General features: G+C 41.5%; 1 protein-coding gene across 2 annotated transcripts in view; it reads left to right on the top strand.

The window, feature by feature from the left end:
• Nucleotides 1-16417, top strand: part of SHC4 (SHC adaptor protein 4) — a 33082-nt gene extending 16665 nt beyond the window's left edge. Inside the window, exons 3-12 of one of the 2 annotated variants that reach the window (XM_010304788.2) lie at nucleotides 319-382; nucleotides 1269-1388; nucleotides 3040-3093; nucleotides 6125-6176; nucleotides 7523-7649; nucleotides 9602-9779; nucleotides 11116-11176; nucleotides 12557-12736; nucleotides 14210-14463; nucleotides 15198-16417. In XM_010304788.2, coding sequence (XP_010303090.1) covers nucleotides 319-382; nucleotides 1269-1388; nucleotides 3040-3093; nucleotides 6125-6176; nucleotides 7523-7649; nucleotides 9602-9779; nucleotides 11116-11176; nucleotides 12557-12736; nucleotides 14210-14463; nucleotides 15198-15353 — 1246 coding nt within the window. In that variant the 3' untranslated portion in view covers nucleotides 15354-16417. The remainder of the gene's footprint in view (nucleotides 1-318; nucleotides 383-1268; nucleotides 1389-3039; nucleotides 3094-6124; nucleotides 6177-7522; nucleotides 7650-9601; nucleotides 9780-11115; nucleotides 11177-12556; nucleotides 12737-14209; nucleotides 14464-15197) is intronic. The other variant, XM_075764333.1, reaches the window with a different exon arrangement.
• Nucleotides 16418-19152: the final 2735 nt, after the last annotated feature.

The following is a 19152-nucleotide window of genomic DNA, read 5'->3' as shown; positions in this document are numbered from 1 at the left end:
TTGAGTTTTTTTGTGGTTAGTTGATGTTTGTTGGTTGTTTTTTTTTTTAACAAATTTTCATTAGGTGAAACTGATGTGTTTTATGAAGAAAAAGAATCAATGCAAACCAGGCTGCTGAATCATTGTATTTTGTTAAATAGGTTTGTTTTTTTTAACAGTGGGAGGAAAGAAGAAAGAAAAACAACTGTGAAAGACCTTCCAGAAGATTTAAGTGTTTATAAGTGGGACGATAACGATAAATCACAGGTTTGCTGGGCCTGTTATAGATGATGCATCTGAAATGATCCAGCAGTTTGTGCTCTATTTTTTTATTTGCAGGGAAGCAATAAGTCGGCTGTGTGAAGCTGTATCAGGTACAAATGGAGCTATAAAAAAGCGGAAGGTAAATACTGTTTTAGCTGAACAATTAATTTTCTATATCTGCTTTTGATAAGCTGGATGTGCGATTCCCTAACAGGCTTCAGTCCATGCTGGTGTTAGTGCACATTAATCCATCTGAACTTGGTGTAACATGAAAGAGCACTTGTAGCAGGGTGTTTAGCCTGCTTGGTTTGGGGCTGAGGCTGTGCCATACCTTATTTTCTTCAGGATTAAAGCTTTGCCCAGAGTTCCTACTCCTACCAGCCTTTGCAGTGCTCAGTGCTTTACATGTTTTAGATTCTGGCTGGTAAAATGTAGGAGGCCTTTATGATAGCAAAAGGGAGCTTGTTCACTGGAGGATTAGCTGATTGTCACATATAAAAAAAAAATTAAAGAACTAAAATGGCAGTGTTTAATGGGTTGATTGTTTGTTTAATAACTGGGACGCAGTGAGGGGCAATGTCAGTGGGTGCTATTGGGTCGTGTCCAGTGGAAATTACTGATTTCCTTCTGCAACTGTGGGGCTCGGGAGGAATGAACATGCTCCTGAAAGATGAATACATGAGAGAATTTCTTGGTTCACTCAGAAATGCTTCATGCCTAGGAAATGAAGCAGAGTTCAGCAAGGAGATTACACACTCTGAATTACTGAGCCAGCTATAATGTTTAGCTCACTGGGATTTTGGTTTAAAACTTTTTTTTTCCATTATTGACATAAAAACCATGCCTACAAGTATTGTATTCAAAGGTGGTATTTGTTAGAAAAATCTATGTGCATTTGATCAAGCCATTATCCTTGCTCCATTGAAATTCTCAACAAGATATTGTAAAATCTACTTGACTTTGATATATTTCTGCCCCTGACAGACTCAGCTGACAGCCTCTTTCTTTTGTTTCTTTGTTCAAAGCCTCCAGTGAAGTTTCTGTCTTCAGTACTTGGCAAAAGTAACCTTCAGTTTTCTGGCCTGAATATAAAGCTGACCATTTCAACAAGCTGCCTCACTTTGATTAATGTTGACACGCAGCAGGTAGGATACATATAAATCAGTGTCCTTTTCTCCATGCTACTGTATTCTCCTCCTTTCCTGGCTTCTGAAGGAAAGGCTGGGTGCTTCGAAGAGAAAGCAGCACCCTTTAATCTTCTTGTGCATGCCTGGTAAAGCTGAATTATATGATGCCTCTGAATTTAAAAATGAGAGCACTTTAGAGGAATTGGACATGCAGCACATAACCTCTTTGTTTATGATGATGTCCTCCGCGTGGAGGGATCCTTAAGCACTTGGCAGACTGTTTCTCTGTGCGTGTCTTTGCCTGTACAGTGCGTAATAAACAAGGCACTAGTCCCGACTGGAGTTTCTGACAAGTTCCAGGGAAAAAAAAAATGATATAAATAATGAGTCAGATCTTGGCTTTGGTGTCATTTAAAGCTATTTTACAGCTGGGTAATATGTGTGCATAATCAGTTATACTATGCAAAGTCTCTGGGTTCCATCGAGATGTGTTCTCGAGAGCCTGGAACTGGGGTGTGCTCCCTTCCTGGCAGATGCGATGAGGAGCTTTGTCCTGCCTACCTAATTCCTCTGTCAGCTGTTGGCTTCAGCTCCCAGCATGATCTCGCCTGGGTCTAGCAGCTCCAAGCTGGAGCAGGGGAACATCAGGGAGGTGGTTTTGGCTCACTGGCTCTGAGGAATCACTGCACTAAGCTGCTGCTGTGCTGTGAGCATCAAGCAGTTTTGGGGGGTTTGCCTGCAGCACAGAGGTCTCCTGTCCCTTGGACCTCTGTGCTAGGAGGGGTAAGGGTTTACTGCACCAGGTTTCCCTTCCTTTCAGGTACAGGAGCAAAGGCCTTCCCTACAGCAGGTGAAACTGGGGGTTGGCAGCTCAAGTATGGCCCTTTCAACCTGTTCCTGTTTGTAAGAGGACTAAAAGCTGTCTGGACGGATCTCCTTCCAAATGCACTGATGTGCCCAGGCACTGCGCACACGGGCGTGCAGGGCACTGTCTTGAAATTCTTTCTAGGTCTTTCATTACTAGATCTTTGCAAATGGAAAATCCTATTCATTCTATTCTTGCACCACCACCATGTTTCATTGTGTTCATAACTGCGTAATCTAGTGCACTTGATTTTATAATAAAGAACAGTTTGTCCTCAGAGATGAGGTAGTGTTTGGAACCAAGAAAAGTTGATGCTCGATCTGGCTAGTGCAATTTCTACTAGTTAACAGTTTGGTGCTAGTGTCGAGAGAGAATATGATCAGAGTATCAGTGAGGCCTGTTTGTAAAAACACCACCATTATATACACCAGGCATTTAAATAAAATTGTTGGTGATTTTTAAAATGAATAAATATCTCACGACTTTGTAAATGCATCCAGTGTCTCAGGTTATTACCCTTTCAAAGTTTCATTTAGCTTCATACTTACCAGGTCAGAAGTTGGTGCTTGAATTCATTCTGAAAACCCTTTAAGGAAGATTACTCAGGGATCTAGACATTGCTAAACATGAATGGGTAGTCTCAGAAATATTCCTGGTTTTGTCTCCTTCCTTCACAAATGATATGTGCATGTATTAATGGATTGGGTTGTCATGAACTTAATTGCTTGGTCTATGAAGATATATGCTTTGTTTTCTAAATGTGTGGCACATGAGCACGTTTAACTAGTTTGTCATGCTTTTCAGATTATTGCCAATCATCACATGCAGTCCATCTCATTTGCTTCTGGAGGTGACCCAGTAAGTATTGATTTATAAGATATACTTCTGCAGGTATAATGAAATTATTATGAGAATAAAAGTACCTGCAAATACTTCACTTCATCCCTTCCTATCCACAAGCACTAACAGACTACACTGCACTTGTGAATCATGACCAGTAATACAAGACGACTGAGGGACTGAGATTGGAAAGGAGACATGGAATCGAGACGCAGTAGATCTTTGATAGATATGTATAGTTAACTTTCCTGTTGCTCATCAGTGAGCCTCAGTTCATTCAAAAACCCTTAGACTTGGGGATCTAAAAATAAGAACACACAAATGTAGGAACTGAATCAGTTCTGTGGTCCCTGTAATCTAATACCTGTCACAAAAGCCATTAACACTGGCACCTCTAAATGTTTAGGTGAATTGAGTCAAACCACTATGAGAACAGATGTGGCATAACCTTCTTCCTGCAGATATGGGTTTTTCTCCTAGTATCATAGTCATGAAGTCATTGATGTTTTCAAGCAAGAGGTTTCCTGTCTTCTTCCAAACTCTTTACTGAGTGATTGTAAGCAGGGAATTTGTCATCCATAAACATGCCCTATTCCCTCTTCGAATCTAAGCAAGCCCAGCCCTGCCAGTGTTCTGAATTTAACACTCCGTGTGTTACAAAAAACAGTATTTTTTTTTTCTCTGGAGGGCCACATGGGTGATGTAAGGAGCCCAGCTGCTTTGCTCAGAGTGCTGCTGCTCAAGCTGCCTGAGAACTGGGGCTTTCTGGACTTGAGCTGGGAGGCGGGGAGGGAGCACGTGTGCAGGCTCTGTGCTGTCAGTCCTGCACCCAGAAGGCAGGTACTGCACAGGCCTGGTGCCAAACTACTACATCCTTATGATCCCATCTAAAGCTTAAGGCATTGCTGAGAGTCTGAGAAGTTTGAATTTCACCTTTAGATGCCTGTGCTATCCTAATACACCACACTGTACAATACAGTCCTTGGGCTTTGCTGAGCTTTCCTGATGTGGGTTTCCGGGTAGCTCCAAGTGCTGGTGCGCTCTTGTGCTGAACATCACCATGCTTCATTTCCAAATTCCAGTTTTCTTGATAGTTAAACAATTTAAATATGTCCTTACACTGACTTGGTTTTGAAGTATGTATCATATCCTAGATGCTGGCTGTCTAGTTTGTCTTTATGTAACATTTCCAGTTTGGAAAATTCAGGGATGCGTTTTCAGACCTCTGCTCAGCAGGTTGGATGAGTAATTCTCCAGGGCTTAGTTTATTTTTTTAGTTTGGTTTGGGTTTTGGTTTTTTTTAGTATATATTATTATCCTGCAATGCTTTTGTACAGTGATTCCCATCAGATCTCACCGGCCACACAGGGCTGGGTCTGGTCAGTGGGCAGGACCACCAAGAGATGTGCTTGCGCACAGATGTGCTGCAGGAAATGGGCTTGGTGGTGCAGCTGGTGATGCTTCTCTTGCTGGGGCGATATGTAAAATGGAGGTCTTGCTCAGCAGTGGTAACTATAAACCTAGTGACCCTTCATATAAGGGGCGATTTTGTGCGGCTTACTCAGGTAATTTTTTCCACAATTCCCTTTACATTTAAAATGGGAGACAGTTTCCACAGGACATACCTCTCCACCTGCCCCTACGTTCAGGGTCTAAGCACAGTTCAGCATTGCTCTGCACTGTTAAGGAGCAGCAATACTCTACCCGAGAATAAAGCCTATTCTGGCTTTATCTTAAAGCAAAGTCATCCGTGCATGTACATAAACATTACAAAGATATAAAAATAGCAGGTACTGCTCCAGTAACTTTAGTTTCTACTTGCTCTCTAGATCTAATTTAAGTGTATCCTGAAATATTTATGAACTTTAAGAAAAACCTGAAAGGAAGAGGAAGGAAATTGAGTTCACTAAATGCATAAGAAATATTTAGCTTGCTTTGTTTTAATGACATTAACTTTGGAGATTTAAAAAAAAATTATCTAGGACAAGTTCTGCTGGCCCTAAGACCTGCCTCTTGTGTCCTTCATTGTGAATTATTAAATGATTGTTTTTGTGCATATTGCAAAGGGGGGCCTTGTTTCCTGCCAGCTGATTGCATCTTCCCTCAAGAGAGCCATGCCTTTAAGCTGTGAATTGCATTTTCCCCATCCCGCCTTAAAGATCCAAAATAACAAAATGCATCTTTAATAATTAAAAGAATGTTATTCATTACCTCACCATTTTTACTATAACACTGAATTACCAAGCGACTCTTTGCTTTTGCAGTATGACTAGAAATGTTAATTTTTCTATTCCAGTTCCCTTTTCAGTTTGACTAGAAAACCTGAGAATTATTTCAATGTTGGCTGGAAAGAGAATCTGAAACAGACATCTGATTATACTGAGGTTGTCTGATCTCAGCAGCTGCCTTGAGATCCAGAGTAATTTAACCTGATCGTAGCCAGACTAAAATCAGGCAGCAACAACTGAGATCAGATACGTATTGTATTATGCAGTATTTTAAAGATCAGCTTTTTTCTAAGATGCCTTCAAAACTCAATCTTCATGCTACAAATCACGAATCTTCTAACTTGTCCTTTGCAGTATATTAGCACTGTTTTATCTTCCACTGGTATCGATAAGGTCCATCCCAGCTAAAAGCTGTGACTGGCAGTCAGGCAGCCCAGGGCGTTACACGGGAGAGGCTTTGAGCTCCGTGGGAGCAGTGGAAAAGAGCAGCATTGCCTCCTCCTCATGAGGCACCAGTTGTGTTTCTAGTCCTGTTGCAGAGTTTGGAATTGAAAACACAGTTTATGGAAATCCCCAAGAATGCCAAATGATCTAGTGCATTTATTACAAGAAAAAGATTTCAGGACAATTACTGTGGCGATAGCCATCAGTGTCACTGATCCTTCCCTTAGCCCACTTTGCTAGTACCTCCAGTTGTTTTCCCTGAAAGAAGCATGCTTTTTAAAGCTAAAAATATGTATCTCTATTTGCTTTGCTATGGTGGTAGGGTTGTTCATAATGATAATTTTAAAGATATTTGTTGTCTGTCTTCTTTCCTATAGGATACAACAGACTATGTTGCGTATGTAGCAAAAGATCCTGTTAATCAGAGAGGTATGGAAACAATTTTCAGATTGTTATACATGTTTATATGGTTGCTTTATCTGTACAAAGGAATGTTTGAGTTTTAAAACAAGAAAGCTACTGAACAGCTCAATATTTTGTACAATTCCCACCTTCCCTGTATGGATTTGGGTGATGGTATGCAGGCTGTGGCTTTAAACGTCGTATTCTTTGTGCAACGAGGTGAGAATCTGCAGGTTAGACTAAAGCTGTACTAGCTGCTGGCTCCAGGCAGGGGTAGGAGCCTTCCCAAGCCAGCCTTGCCAGGGGAGGAAGGGCAGAGCCTGGTAAGGTTCCTGCTCTGGGACAGCTTCCAGATGAGGGAAGGGTAGTGAATGAGCCTCCTCATCTAACCCAGACTCCTGGGCGTGCTGCTGGAAGGCAGAGTGGGATATATACTCAGGTGTATGAGACCTTCTTCCTTCTGCAGGCTAACCCAGAGGATAAAATCCCTTTCCGTCGTTTTCATTATTTGCCTGCAGTACAAGAAAGACTGGCCTTTGGCTGTTTCTTTCATGCCAGACAGTTCTGAGAGCAGCACTGCCGATGGCTACGAAGTTGGTAGTGGCAGCTCACAGGAGAGCTCGCTCTAAGGTGCCGTGGATGGCTCAGAAGATCAGGATGTTTCCTGGAGAAGATGGGCTGGAGCCTTGCAGTCTGGCCTGCCACCTCTATGTAGCTCCATCCATAAGTTACTATTTTGAGTAACTTAGGGTACCCTGCGAGTTCACCAGTAAATCCCGGTATTGATGCTGGGACGTGCAGAACTCCTGTACGCTGGCAGCCTGCAGGCAGGGCTGGCAGCTGGCCCAGCACCATCCCCGAGTGCTATCTCATGGTGGCTCTGCAGAGGGAAGAGCCAGTCCTGGGCACAGGGCACTCACTACTGGAGTGAGTTTCCCGAGGTTGTGCGTGAGAACAAGGACTGGTGGCAGGAGCATGGTCTTGCCCCGAGGGAGCCCTGCCCCAGGCTGCCAGAGCCACCCATACTGGTGTGTTCATGCTGTTCCACGTAAGAACTGCACGCTGGCAGGGCTGGTTCTCTCCCCTGCTTCTGCTGACTGCCAGGCAGGGAGACGAAAGGAGAAGCAGGAGCACTCCATGCTGGAAGCATAAATGGAGAGGTTTTTTGATTGAGTTATAAGTTGATACTATGATTAAAAACTACCTAGAGCAATTTCCTTAACACATCAAAAATCTCAGTCTGTATCATGTCCTAAAGCTAACTAGATGCATCATTTCATGCCCAGCTTTTCTGTTGTAAGCAATATAGCTCGTGTCTGTCTCTTCTGGTATGTAGTGCATTTACTTAATTAAAGTAAGGTGTCTCTTTGCAGCATGCCACATACTGGAATGTCCCAATGGGATGGCGCAGGAGGTGATAAACACCATAGGGCAGGCTTTTGAGCTCCGGTTCAAACAGTACCTGAAGAACCCATCCAGCCTGGTTACGTCTAATGAAAGGTCAGCGCATTCTCAGTCACTTAGCTGGTGGTTTCCTTCTCTTTAGTACTTTTCAGGAAAACAATGTACATAAATAAGATGCTTTGGATATGCTTTCTGGACATAGGTAACTGTAATATGTGCTGTATGCACAGAATATAATAGACTAAAATTACCTTATTCCAGCAAACTCCATTGATTTCTGTTACGTTTGTACAGGTACGTCACACAGAATTTAGCAACATCGTTCCTTAGCTAAAACAGTCTTATCATGCGAGTAAGCGGAACAAATGTCCAAATTACTCTGTCCGAGTAAGTTCAGCGCACACACTCTGAGCTCAGTCCTGACCCATGCCAAGTTTAAGCTTGCTGCAGCTGTGGAAAGTGTGTGATGGAGGAAAAAAAGCCATTGTAATTCACCTTTCTGCTGTTCTGCTCATGTCCTGGCAGTGGCCTCAGATTCCACCTAGTGTGACTTACATCAGCCTCATATATTGAAATAAACACAGCCACTGCTTGGCATTTTTAAGTGTGAAGCCCTGTCCTCTGCACATTGTTCAAAATATAGAGCCTAGATTAATTTCTGGACCGCAATTCCCTATTTCAATTACCCTTTTTCCATTGCACTAGCGACACAATTCTTGCTCTAATTTATGGCTGTCCTCATAGGTTAACCATGCTTGTTTTTCTTAGTCTTTTCTTTACTGTTATGCCAGATTTGATCACTTGCTACCTCCATCGGCAGGTAAAGCTGTAACACTGCTTAACTGCATCCTGCGCACCGGGAGTCGCTGTGCAGGCGGTGTCACTGGTATAGTGCCTGATGCAAGCAACAGAACTGGTTTTATTACATAACAGCAGCCCCAGCTCCAGTTTATATTTATTTCATTGTGTATAGTGGTTCTTGCCATTCCACTGCTAATACTGGTCTGTGTTCCCTGGGGACAATAACCAGCGGAAGAGCCTTTCCTGTGAAACTCTGCTAGGTTATGTCACAAGTAAATCAGAGTGAGGAGAAATGGGAGAGGCTAATTAGATTCCCTCCTTGAGCCTAACCCGCAGCCAGCCTCGGAGAACGGTCCTCGGGCAGAGAAGTCGGATATTGCTGTGTGAATGAGTCACTCGCTTCCAAACTGCTATGAATCACATAATCAAATACTTGCACTGCATATCACATAATCAACTACTTGAACTTTATCTCTTTCCTGCTCGAGGCCTTTTATCCAATTATATTCTTGTTAAACAGGGAAGTAAGATTTGAGATGAGCTTTTTATTTTGGGACCGGAGACAGTACAGGAAGCACCTAGTTGTTTTGCAGCGTATCAGCTGTACATTTAAACTATCATTATTCTGGTTTAGCTCAAGAAAAACATTGGGTGCTCTCCTTCGTGTCACTCAGTGTTTTCTTCAAGCTGAAACAGAACAGTTATATTGATTATGGTTATTAAAATCAGGGTACATGGCACTCGGGAAAGTTGCAATTTTTTTTAAAACAATATTTGATTTTCTAAAACAGTTGCAGGCTTGTCTAACTGAATGCTATGAGGTTTTAATTTTGTCTTGCGAGTCCCCATTGCCCCAGCAATTTATATGGTTGAGACAAGAAGCTGGAGGAATTAGTTTTATGGTCTACATTTGGACACCTTAATGAATGATGATGCATTGGCATCCTTGTCTTAAAGTTTCAGTAGGCTGCTCTTATGTTTTCAAGTCAAAGAAAAGGGATCTGGGCTGCCCAGTGCTAAGAAAAGGACTGTACCTCCCTGCACCCCAAACTGTGATGACTCCATTTTTAATTCGGGAAGAAGGAACTGGAAGAATAAAGAGCTCTGAAAGTTCAGGCCCAAAGCCCTTTACAGCCTCCATATGGCTAATCTGTGTATTGTGCGATGTGCAAACACTGGGGATATTTGCCTACACTGGAAAGCAGTTGATTACCTCAGTTGCTTCTTCCCCCCCCATATTTTTTCAGCGAGGCATCAAATGCTAATGGATCAGCTGGAAATTCACAGGAGAGGGAGGATCATGAATATTACAATGAAATTCCAGGAAAAGAACCTCCCACCGGTGGAGTGTTAGACATGCGAATGAAAGTGCAAACAGACCAAAGGGCTAACTGTCTTACACAGTGTAAAAAGCAGTATTGCTTGGTAAGTACATCATCTTCTGGGATAAGTATTTGCTGCCTATTATGGGAATGAACACACTGTGGTTTTGCTGTGGTGTAAAAGATGGCATTAACATCAGAACCAGGTCCTGATTATCCTGGGAAAGGGTTTTTTAGGCTAGATTTAATGATGCTTAGTACATAATTGAATCCCAAAGCACTTTCTGAATATTAACTGCTTTGTCCTTAGAGGACTTTTAGGAGACCAAGTAATATTCCCTTGTTCACTCGTTAGCTGTGAGAAGAAAATAGATACAGATTTAAATGGCTTGTCTGAGAGAACATCTGCAAAATCTGGGACCTCCTGGCTCCTGATTCTGTGATCTGATAAATATTTCATCCTGTCCATTATGCTCTACAACCTATACATATATTAACTGGTTGCAGTGTATATACAACATTAATTGTCCTCGGAGTGTTTCAAGAGGCTCTGTTAAATCAGCCAGGGATAGTGGGGAATAAAAACCAATCAGGGAGTAAAAACAGCTGAGTTCAGACTGGCTGCACAGACTTCAAAGCCTGCTGCCTGAGTTCTTGGAAACACCGGTGCTTCCCCTCTCAGGGAAGCAGGCACCACCGCTTTGCTCGGAGGGAGCGCACTCAGATGTGCCTGCTGGAATCCAGTTGGTACTGTCTGAAAAGTTGCTGCTCCCGAGCGTTACTTGTGTCTGGTGGCGACTGCTCCCAGGCTCCTGTGCTACTGCTCCATTTTTTTTTTTTTTTTGCTTTGTTAACTTCAACCATACTCCACATGTCGGCTGTGGGCCTGGTGGTCTGCGCCTCCCCAACAGTTCTCTAAAAAGGTGTTTGACTACCTCCTGAGTTTGCATTCGAAGCTCACCAGAGTTGTTGCAAGGAGTTACCCTGCAGCATGTAAATACAAATGCCTTTTTTTTTCCATGGGGTGTTACTTTCCGTTTTTCCTTTCAGTTCTGGTGACCTCTTAGTGCTGCTCATACAACTTGGTGACTATTTCACTTTCAAACCATGATGTCTAGTTATTTCTCCTTCCTTTTATTGCAAGGAACATTTATAAGAAAATCTGAACTTTATTACCTAGGAGTTATACTGTATACACTAAACCTTAGAAACGTAACTGGGCAGTTAACAGTCTTTGTGAGGCTGGCGTATGTCCAGACATGATGCCCTGCAGAAAGATTAGTATCAGCATGAAATATTATTTGAGGAGGTGGGAATTTTTGGTGAGGAAGATACGTTTAGTCAGCTGTATCCCAATTAAATAGTGCATGGATATTTTAAAGTTACCTGAGATTTCTAAGGGACTACTTTACATGACTGTTTTTACACTTTTTCTACAGACGGGCAGCCCAACATTCATCAATATATATGAAAATTGCCCAGAAGAAAACAAAACTGTGGGTATGTACTCTGTTTTCCTTCTCATGCATACGCAGAATTAACCAAGGCAGACTGCCTGGAAGAGCTGCCCCTTGGCTTTCGATACAATAGTGAAAAGCATTCTACTTAGTGGGTCATTTCTAGTTCCCTAGATGAAGGGCAGACAAAAAAGCCTTACAGCTTTTCTAAAGGCCACTAATCTATCTTTGCATCTGCTGGCAGACTTACTCGTTTTACTTGTCATGATACTGTACAGTAGCTCTTTGTTTTTTAATTCTCTTTCATATTCTTTGTTGTTTTATTCCCTTTCATACCCTTTGAAAAAGGAAGATAATTCATTGCTTATCAGTCTCTGAAAATACCCCTTCCCCCTGCAAATGCTCGACGAGACCCAAATTATCAGCGCAGGGTGGTTGTTCCGACAGAGCCTGTGCCCTCGGTGCCAGCGTCACTGGCTTCTCAGTGTGGCAGTGCCCTTCCCCTGCCTTGGGCAGCTCTGTGCCGAGATCAATTTGCCTTTAGCAAAACCTGCTCTCTGGGACCCCAGAGACCACCAGCCTCCATCCCTTTCTGGACTTCCCTTGCCACAGCTGATGCCTGGAGCATATTTTCTCAGTTCATCTCTTTCACTGCACAATGAGGTCCTTTTTGAATTCCCACCTGCATCGCTCTAAAGCGATCCGTTACATTGTCTGCAGGGGATAGCTCAGTTTCTTATGTTATTTCTGATTTAAGGAAAGAAGAATCAAATGGTTTCTACAAAGAGAGGGTGAACAAATAAAAGAATGAATGAATAGATCTATGAATAAAACATTTGCTAAAGAGCAAAAATATGTGTGCTATTTGGCTAGCTGAAGTGCTATTATTTTTGTACCCTGCAGGGGGTATTCTGTTAGCCTGTTCCTAGACTTGGATCCTAACCTGATAGATGTGGCTTTGGCTATCCAGGCAGAGCCACAAAGCACCAACCTCCTCCATCTTCCCTGCTCCACCAGAATAGCAAGAGAATTGTTCAGCTTCCTACATGTTGGGGTTGTTTTGTGGTGCAGCGGGGAAGGAAAGGGTTTTGCAACAAATAACGTATATGACTTGTGTTTCTGTAGTCATATGTATTAATTTCTCTTCAGTCAGTGGGGGGTTTACTGCTGACATTGATTGAAGCAGAAGTGAATCAGGGCAGAACATTTTTGAAAACTTCATTCTAACCCATTTTGCATAGTGTACCTTATGCCTTCTAGCCATAAGGAAAAATGACTTCATCTTCCAATTTTTTTTCTTCTGAATGACTTTAGTGGGATATATAAGAACAACAATGTTCCTATTTAAACTTTTGCAGTTATTTTAACTTGAGTTAAAAAAAAAAAAAGAAGGAAGTCTGTGCATACTATATACTAATTGCAGGTAATTGTGGTGAAAGATCACAGAAGACAAAAAAAGAGGCAACGTTATTGAAGCCTGCCTACAAAACAGATCTTTTTGATGATCCGTGTTACATCAACACACAGACCCTGCATTCCGCTGTCTGTACAGCCCGTGGTACAGCAACAACACAGATCCATGGGAGCCCACTGCGTCAGGCCAGTAGGTTCCCATTGCAATACCATATCTTTCTAAGCTTTGAAAGGACGGGTCTTGTCATCTGTGTGCATGGAGAAAGATTTTGGTTTCCTCATAAGAAATATAGAAAAGATGGGGGGAAGAGATCCTTCCTGTTGTTTTGGTTTTGTTTGTTTGGTTTTTTGCTTGTTAAATTCAAGATAAAGGAGATTAAAGAGTAAAAGTAGTTGATGGTAAGCAAGCAGAGCAACCTTTCATCTTCTGTAGTTGATTAATGACAATAGTGGTCCACAGGTAATAACAAGCAAGTCTTTAAGATGATGTGAAAGCTTGGGACTGCACCATACCTCAAGGAAGAGAGTTCTCCTGCATGCTCAAGATCTTAACCACTGTAGGGTGGAAGTGGCCTCAGGTGCCTCAGCTTCACAGACAGTAGCACACAATGTCAAAGTGGGATCGTTATGACCACCTTTTCTCAAATCTTGCATAAGTGACCATTGAATCTCATCCAATAATTTCTAAATCAAAGTGTTTGATCAGTAGTATCTATTAAATGTATGTCGAATTAAGTCTTGATTTACAGACTCCAAGTGGTGGATATCCATTAAATGACTATATAGTTGCTACTGATTGTCCTCATTATTGAAAATACTTTATTTATTAGCTTTGCCTTTTACAGTTTCCCACTGAGTGTTTTTTCTGTCAGAGCTGGCTCCACACAAGAAAGTGGGCAGAACTACAGTAAAGGAAATCTGTGACCATTGAGACATTTCCAACCCAGGGCTGTATTATGCTCAGGCTATATCCTGAGGACCCTTAGGTTGCACAATTCCATTGAAGAAGTGGTATCCTCTTATTTTCCTTAGAAAAATCCTGCCTGTGAATCATTTGCAGTCTGACTGGCTATATCCCAAACCACCCAGTTTTGTTAGTACATTCAGTAATTGTTCGTTTTTTTCACATCAGATGCATCATGCTGTAATCCTTCCCTTCTGGCTATGTTGGCCATGTTGTCTTACATTCCTGCACATAGCTGAAGCCACTCAACATGACTCTCCCAGTGATCCATGACAATCTCTTCAGAGCTTGTTAAGGAAGAAGGGAAAAAATTTTTTAAAAAAAGAAAAAAATGGCTAAAAAACAATGAAAATCTTGTTTTAACAGGGAAGATTTGACTTTTTAATACAACCAAAGAAATAAAAACTCAAAACAGTAGAGCATCAGAAAAATTCCTGTTTCCAGTTCCTGTTGCCTAGCGACCCAAGGCTTTCCCATCTAAGGTATGAGAGGAGATAGTGTGATAATTTTACCTAATGCACTGGAGGACTGTGTGCATTCATGTGTGCATATTATTACAGTCTGTAAGGTTGGTTTGATCACAGCTTCAGGACTGAACCATCTGAATTTTTTAAAAGCTATAAAACATATTGTCTCACATCCTTTTAGGATGAAGTTCTAGGTGAAGTGTCCAATACATTCAATTTCATTTAATTTTAGAATTACCGGAAGCTGTTCAGCAGAGTGCCACAAGCAACACAGCTGGTCTCTGTGTTCTGCCACAAATAAAGCAGCAGCTAAAGAATGAAGATTGTTACCATGGCAAATTAAACAGGAAAGCAGCAGAGAGCCTCCTAGTCAACGATGGGGATTTTCTGGTGCGAGAGAGCACAACGTCACCTGGTCAGTATGTCCTCAGTGGACTTCAGGGAGGGCAAGCAAAGCATCTGCTCTTGGTGGATCCCGAGGGCAAGGTATGAATGTTTCATATACTGAAATTTCAGGGCTGTTGAGATATTTCAGTCAAAATGCATGGGTGCATTCCAGGAAGTGGAACTGATCTGATTCCATCCAGGTTAATTTAAATTTAGTCAGTGACTTCAGTAGGTTTGAAAGTTCAATTCAAGAACTTATAAGCATCAAAGTACCATGGAAATAGAAGTGAGGTACTTAAATACTGCTGTTAGTCCAGGTGCTGATAATTAGGGTATACACTTAATACATCCTTTGAGTTGTTATTATATTGCTAGAAGAATAACCCTAACATTAAATAATGAATTTGATTAGTAACACACTTCTGGATACAGAAAAGGTAGAACCGGTTTTTGTCACTTCAATTCTACTTGCTTCTGCTCAGGGCTAGAAGAGCGCTCTTGAGTGACATCTCTCAGAGGAGAGAGTAAATCAGAAAAGTAATCCTCAGTGGGATTTAGGAAAAAATATCTCTCTTCTGTGCAGGAAAAAAAAAAAAGGTTATTTCATTCCCCTTAGCAGAATCAGCCCAGTTCTACATACGGTCTCTTTAACTTGGTCCTCTGCTTTCATGTCAGCTAACAGTAGGTCACAGGATGGGTCTGAATTGCTGTCTACAGCCTAATGATCCTGGTTCAGTGGCTTCAATGCCTTTTGACTGTAATGTGCTAGGCTCATGCCCAACCAGTTATAAGCACATCTAACCCTAAATACATTCTTTTGCTTCTTTCATTAGGTGAGAACCAAAGACCACGTATTTGATAGTGTGGGTCATCTTATTCAGTATCACATGGAAAATAATTTGCCAATCATCTCTTCTGGAAGTGAAGTGAGCTTGAAGCAGCCTGTAAGGAAAGAGAGTAATGTGGGACACATGCAGTATCACAAATAATCCCTTGGATCTCAGAAATCCCAAGACAATTCATATCTGAAAACTGTACCGAGAACTTTCCATTACGAAGACAATTCAAAAAAGTATAGACTGCACTTTCTGCTGCTGTTCCAGAAGATACCCTTTTGTGTGTGTATGTATGAATGTATGTATATGTGTATATCTATGTAGATCTATAGAGATCAACAAGCATAGTTATATAGATATATATGATCTTAATGAAATTACACCTTCAGAGTGTGAGATTCATTTGTGAGAAGGTATTTTAGACATGCACAAATGTCACTTTCAAGGTCATACTGAATCAGTAACTATTTAAAAGCACAATTAAACCTCTACATGCAAAAGCTCACTTGAACGAACTGCTGGAACATTAGTATGTGCCTTGTAGCATAGAATTATTGGAAACCAGTATTATTTATACTGAATTAGGTTTGGGTGGTTAAACAAACATGTCTAAGCTTTTAACTATTTGCCAAAACAAGTACAATTTGAATATTACTAAAATATCATCTGCTTTCAATAGACACTAATGATTTCATTTTGCTTGTAACAGCACTTTACTAGCAAGTAATGTTTGAAATGAATAGCGTTCACAATACAGAAAGGTTGCCCGGTTTCTTAATCATTTTTTATCACTGTCTGACTACTCAAAGATTTGAGATTATGCAACATTTACAAAGTTGAAATTAATATATGTAATATAATTTTGGAATAGAACTTGTTAAAGGACAGGCATGCTAGATCCTAATATTTTTGTCTTGCATATGATTTTACTATTATTACCAATTAATACTGGAGACATCTTTTTTTAAAGGTAGGCTAAATATATTTTCATTGATTACATAGTTGTTTACAAACTAGAGAAGGTGAACAAAACTAATGAAACATTCTGAGAGAAAACTATTTAAAAGACTGTTTGAACTTTGCATGTGCCCTTACTCAGTGTTCTTTCCAAAACAAGATATGGTTTTCCCTTTCTTCACGTAGAGTCTATTTGTTCCTAAACGTGGAAAAAAGTCTTTTAAAGGAAACCTATGAAGTGTTTTGCCACAATAAATACAAACAATCCTATATTCAGAGTGAACAGTGATTTCTTGGGCTTCCTGTTGGAGAAACAATGATTTAATAAGTTAACTGAAGAAAGGCAGGGGGATTTGGGGAATGAACTGGTAGTCCAGATGATGGCCTGAGAAAGTTGTCTCTTTAAGGTAAGCAATGTCTTCTGGCATGAGCAGGGGCATTCTCTCTGTCTCCCAGCCCACCAGCTCAGTTCTATAAGGCAGACAATTGTTGTGAAGTTCAGCAATTGCTGGAAGACTCGACAATAAAAAAATTACATTCTGTTCTTTTGCCTGTGTTCGTGTTAAATGGGACACTATAGTAAGAGCTCCTTCCTCTAGAAAACAAGAGGGGTCATATACACATAAAATTATTGAAGACATAAGCTTCCTTGGAGAGGAAAATATGATGTAAAGAGCTACACTTAAAGCTGACTAAAAACCATCTTTATTCTTATCCTCAGCTAATAGGCACAAAATCTATTTAATTTCTTGATAAAAACATGATTAAAATAGTCAAATACATATACTGAAGCAGTGACAAGCTTTAAAACATTAGTAGTTGATTTCCTTCTTAATAGTCTGGCATTATGGATACCTCAAGCCTTCAGACTAGAAGCTCAAGCTTATGCCTGTTCTATCCTATGCAAGAGTTCATGCTCAAGCTTTGTGCCACTGCAAGGATAGCTGGCAAGAAACTCTGAGGGGAATATTAAATCCCTGCATAGTATCATTTCTGTTCTCCCATCTTGCCAAACTTCATTATGTGCTTGACGTGAGTTTATTGAACAAACAATGAAGCAAAAATAGGTACTTCTGTGGCATGTCAAGGGGAGAGAAAGACCTGCATAGGGCAATTTTGATTTTTTGCATCAAAGCTGAGTTTTATGACAGGTCATAGAAGGAAAATATGCAGAACACCATCTCTATTTTTAGAGCAAATCAAAGCTACTCAGGACTGGAATAACAGCGTTTGGAGTTGTGATAGTATGAGATCAAAGTTGTATGACTTTACCAGTCAAGATGCTGACTTAGGGATTTTTTTTCACTTTACCAATGCATAGAATCATCCAAAGCCAGTCTGTGATGTGATCACAGTATGACACAGTCTAAGTCTCCCTCTTTGAATATCACTAACTTAAACAGAAGACCAGAATCTTTGTTTTGTTGCGCCTGCATCTTTTGTCTGTGTTTGAAGCAAAACTGTGAAGGAAAAAGGGAAGGAAAGGGAGATAATTGGGTGCTAGTGCAATAAACAAGTATCTCAAAATCTCTTGATGTGAAAGAAGGCAAAGAATCCAACTAATTACAGATACAATTCAAACACAACACATCCATGCATTAGAAACAACATTTTCCTAAAGTACGTTCATTCTTCTGGAGCTAGAACTAGGAATTCCGTTTTTGATTTCTAACATTTATATGCTTTCACTTAGTTATTAATGCTGCTTTTAGCCTCTGTGGACCAGCCATCTTGTGTAAGGTGCACTATGAGCGCCTGTGTGGAAGTCTTAGTAGAATTAACTATGCTAAAAAGAAAAAAAAGTCATCTGAATTTCAGAAAGTTTTCCAAAATACTGTTCTTGAGAAAGTCAATATGAATTGTCAGGCACATTTAGACTTTGTTTTTTTTTTTTAAATCATTTCATGATGGTGACAATGCTGAGGAAAATGGCATAATTTCTGTGCTAATGGTTACTAGAACCCCCTGGGAAAAACAGCTAGTTTGGCCTATAATGTCACATTTACAAGACATAGCATGTGCGTTCTTTGTCAGAGCTCCTGTAAATTTCACTGAAACACATTAACACACATATCTGTTTGCTTCCATCAATAAAAATGTTGTAACAAATGATCCAAATGCCTCTCTCCTGCTACAGGTTCCATTTTCTGCTGCTAGAGCAGGCAGGCAGCATTATTACTGGTGAGGGTAAGTGTCACCAGATGGAGCTATTACAGATCTTCCTCATCTCTGAACACTCACTCATTGTTCAAAAAAAAAAAAAAATCTGATTTTTTTTTTTGAATGCTTGCTACAGGCAATTTTGTAGAAGAAATTTGTTCGCTCAGAGAAACTCTTAACTTTTTAAACATTCAAGTAAGCCCTCGAAGAGAGCGGCTCCCTGAGCACTCTGAGGAGGGCCGCCTGGGCGTGGCCCAGGCACTACTGTGCTCCCCCGGGCTTCACCGGGCGAAGGCCGAGTCCCCCTGACGCATTTCCTCGTGTGCAGCCCCGCCCGGGGCCTCAGGCATCGTGGCCACCACCAGTCCGTCAGCACAGTGCGAGGACGAAGGGACGGGCTGCGGGCAGCTCCTTCAGGGGTGACTCCTGTGTGAGGACAAGTGACAACCTCCCCCCGAGCCACGCAGCTGCTCTAAAATGAGAGATGCTCGTGCCAGCCTCTCAGCTTTCATCATGACGCTGTTGTGACCAGCGGCCCCATGTCACATGACGTCATCCCGTTGAGCTGTGACCTCACGAGGGCATCTCCTCGACAAGCCCGCCGCGCGTTGCCAGGCACGTTCCGCTGCCATACGGCGCCTACGCCACCCGCCCCGAACACCCCCCATCGCACACCCTGCGCACGCACTAGTAACGTCATGGAGAGACCCCACCCCTCCGCAAAATAGCCACAGCCATTGGTCGACCGCTTAACCAATCAGCTAGCCAGGCAAGTTCCCGCTGCCATGCGCGCCTGCTTTCGAACAGTCAGCGGAGGCGGGTTTGCAGCGCAGCC

This window comes from Balearica regulorum, chromosome 12 (assembly GCF_011004875.1).
Source record: "Balearica regulorum gibbericeps isolate bBalReg1 chromosome 12, bBalReg1.pri, whole genome shotgun sequence".
NCBI classification, from domain to species: domain Eukaryota; kingdom Metazoa; phylum Chordata; class Aves; order Gruiformes; family Gruidae; genus Balearica; species Balearica regulorum.
This window is presented reverse-complemented; position numbering and strand designations above follow the sequence as displayed.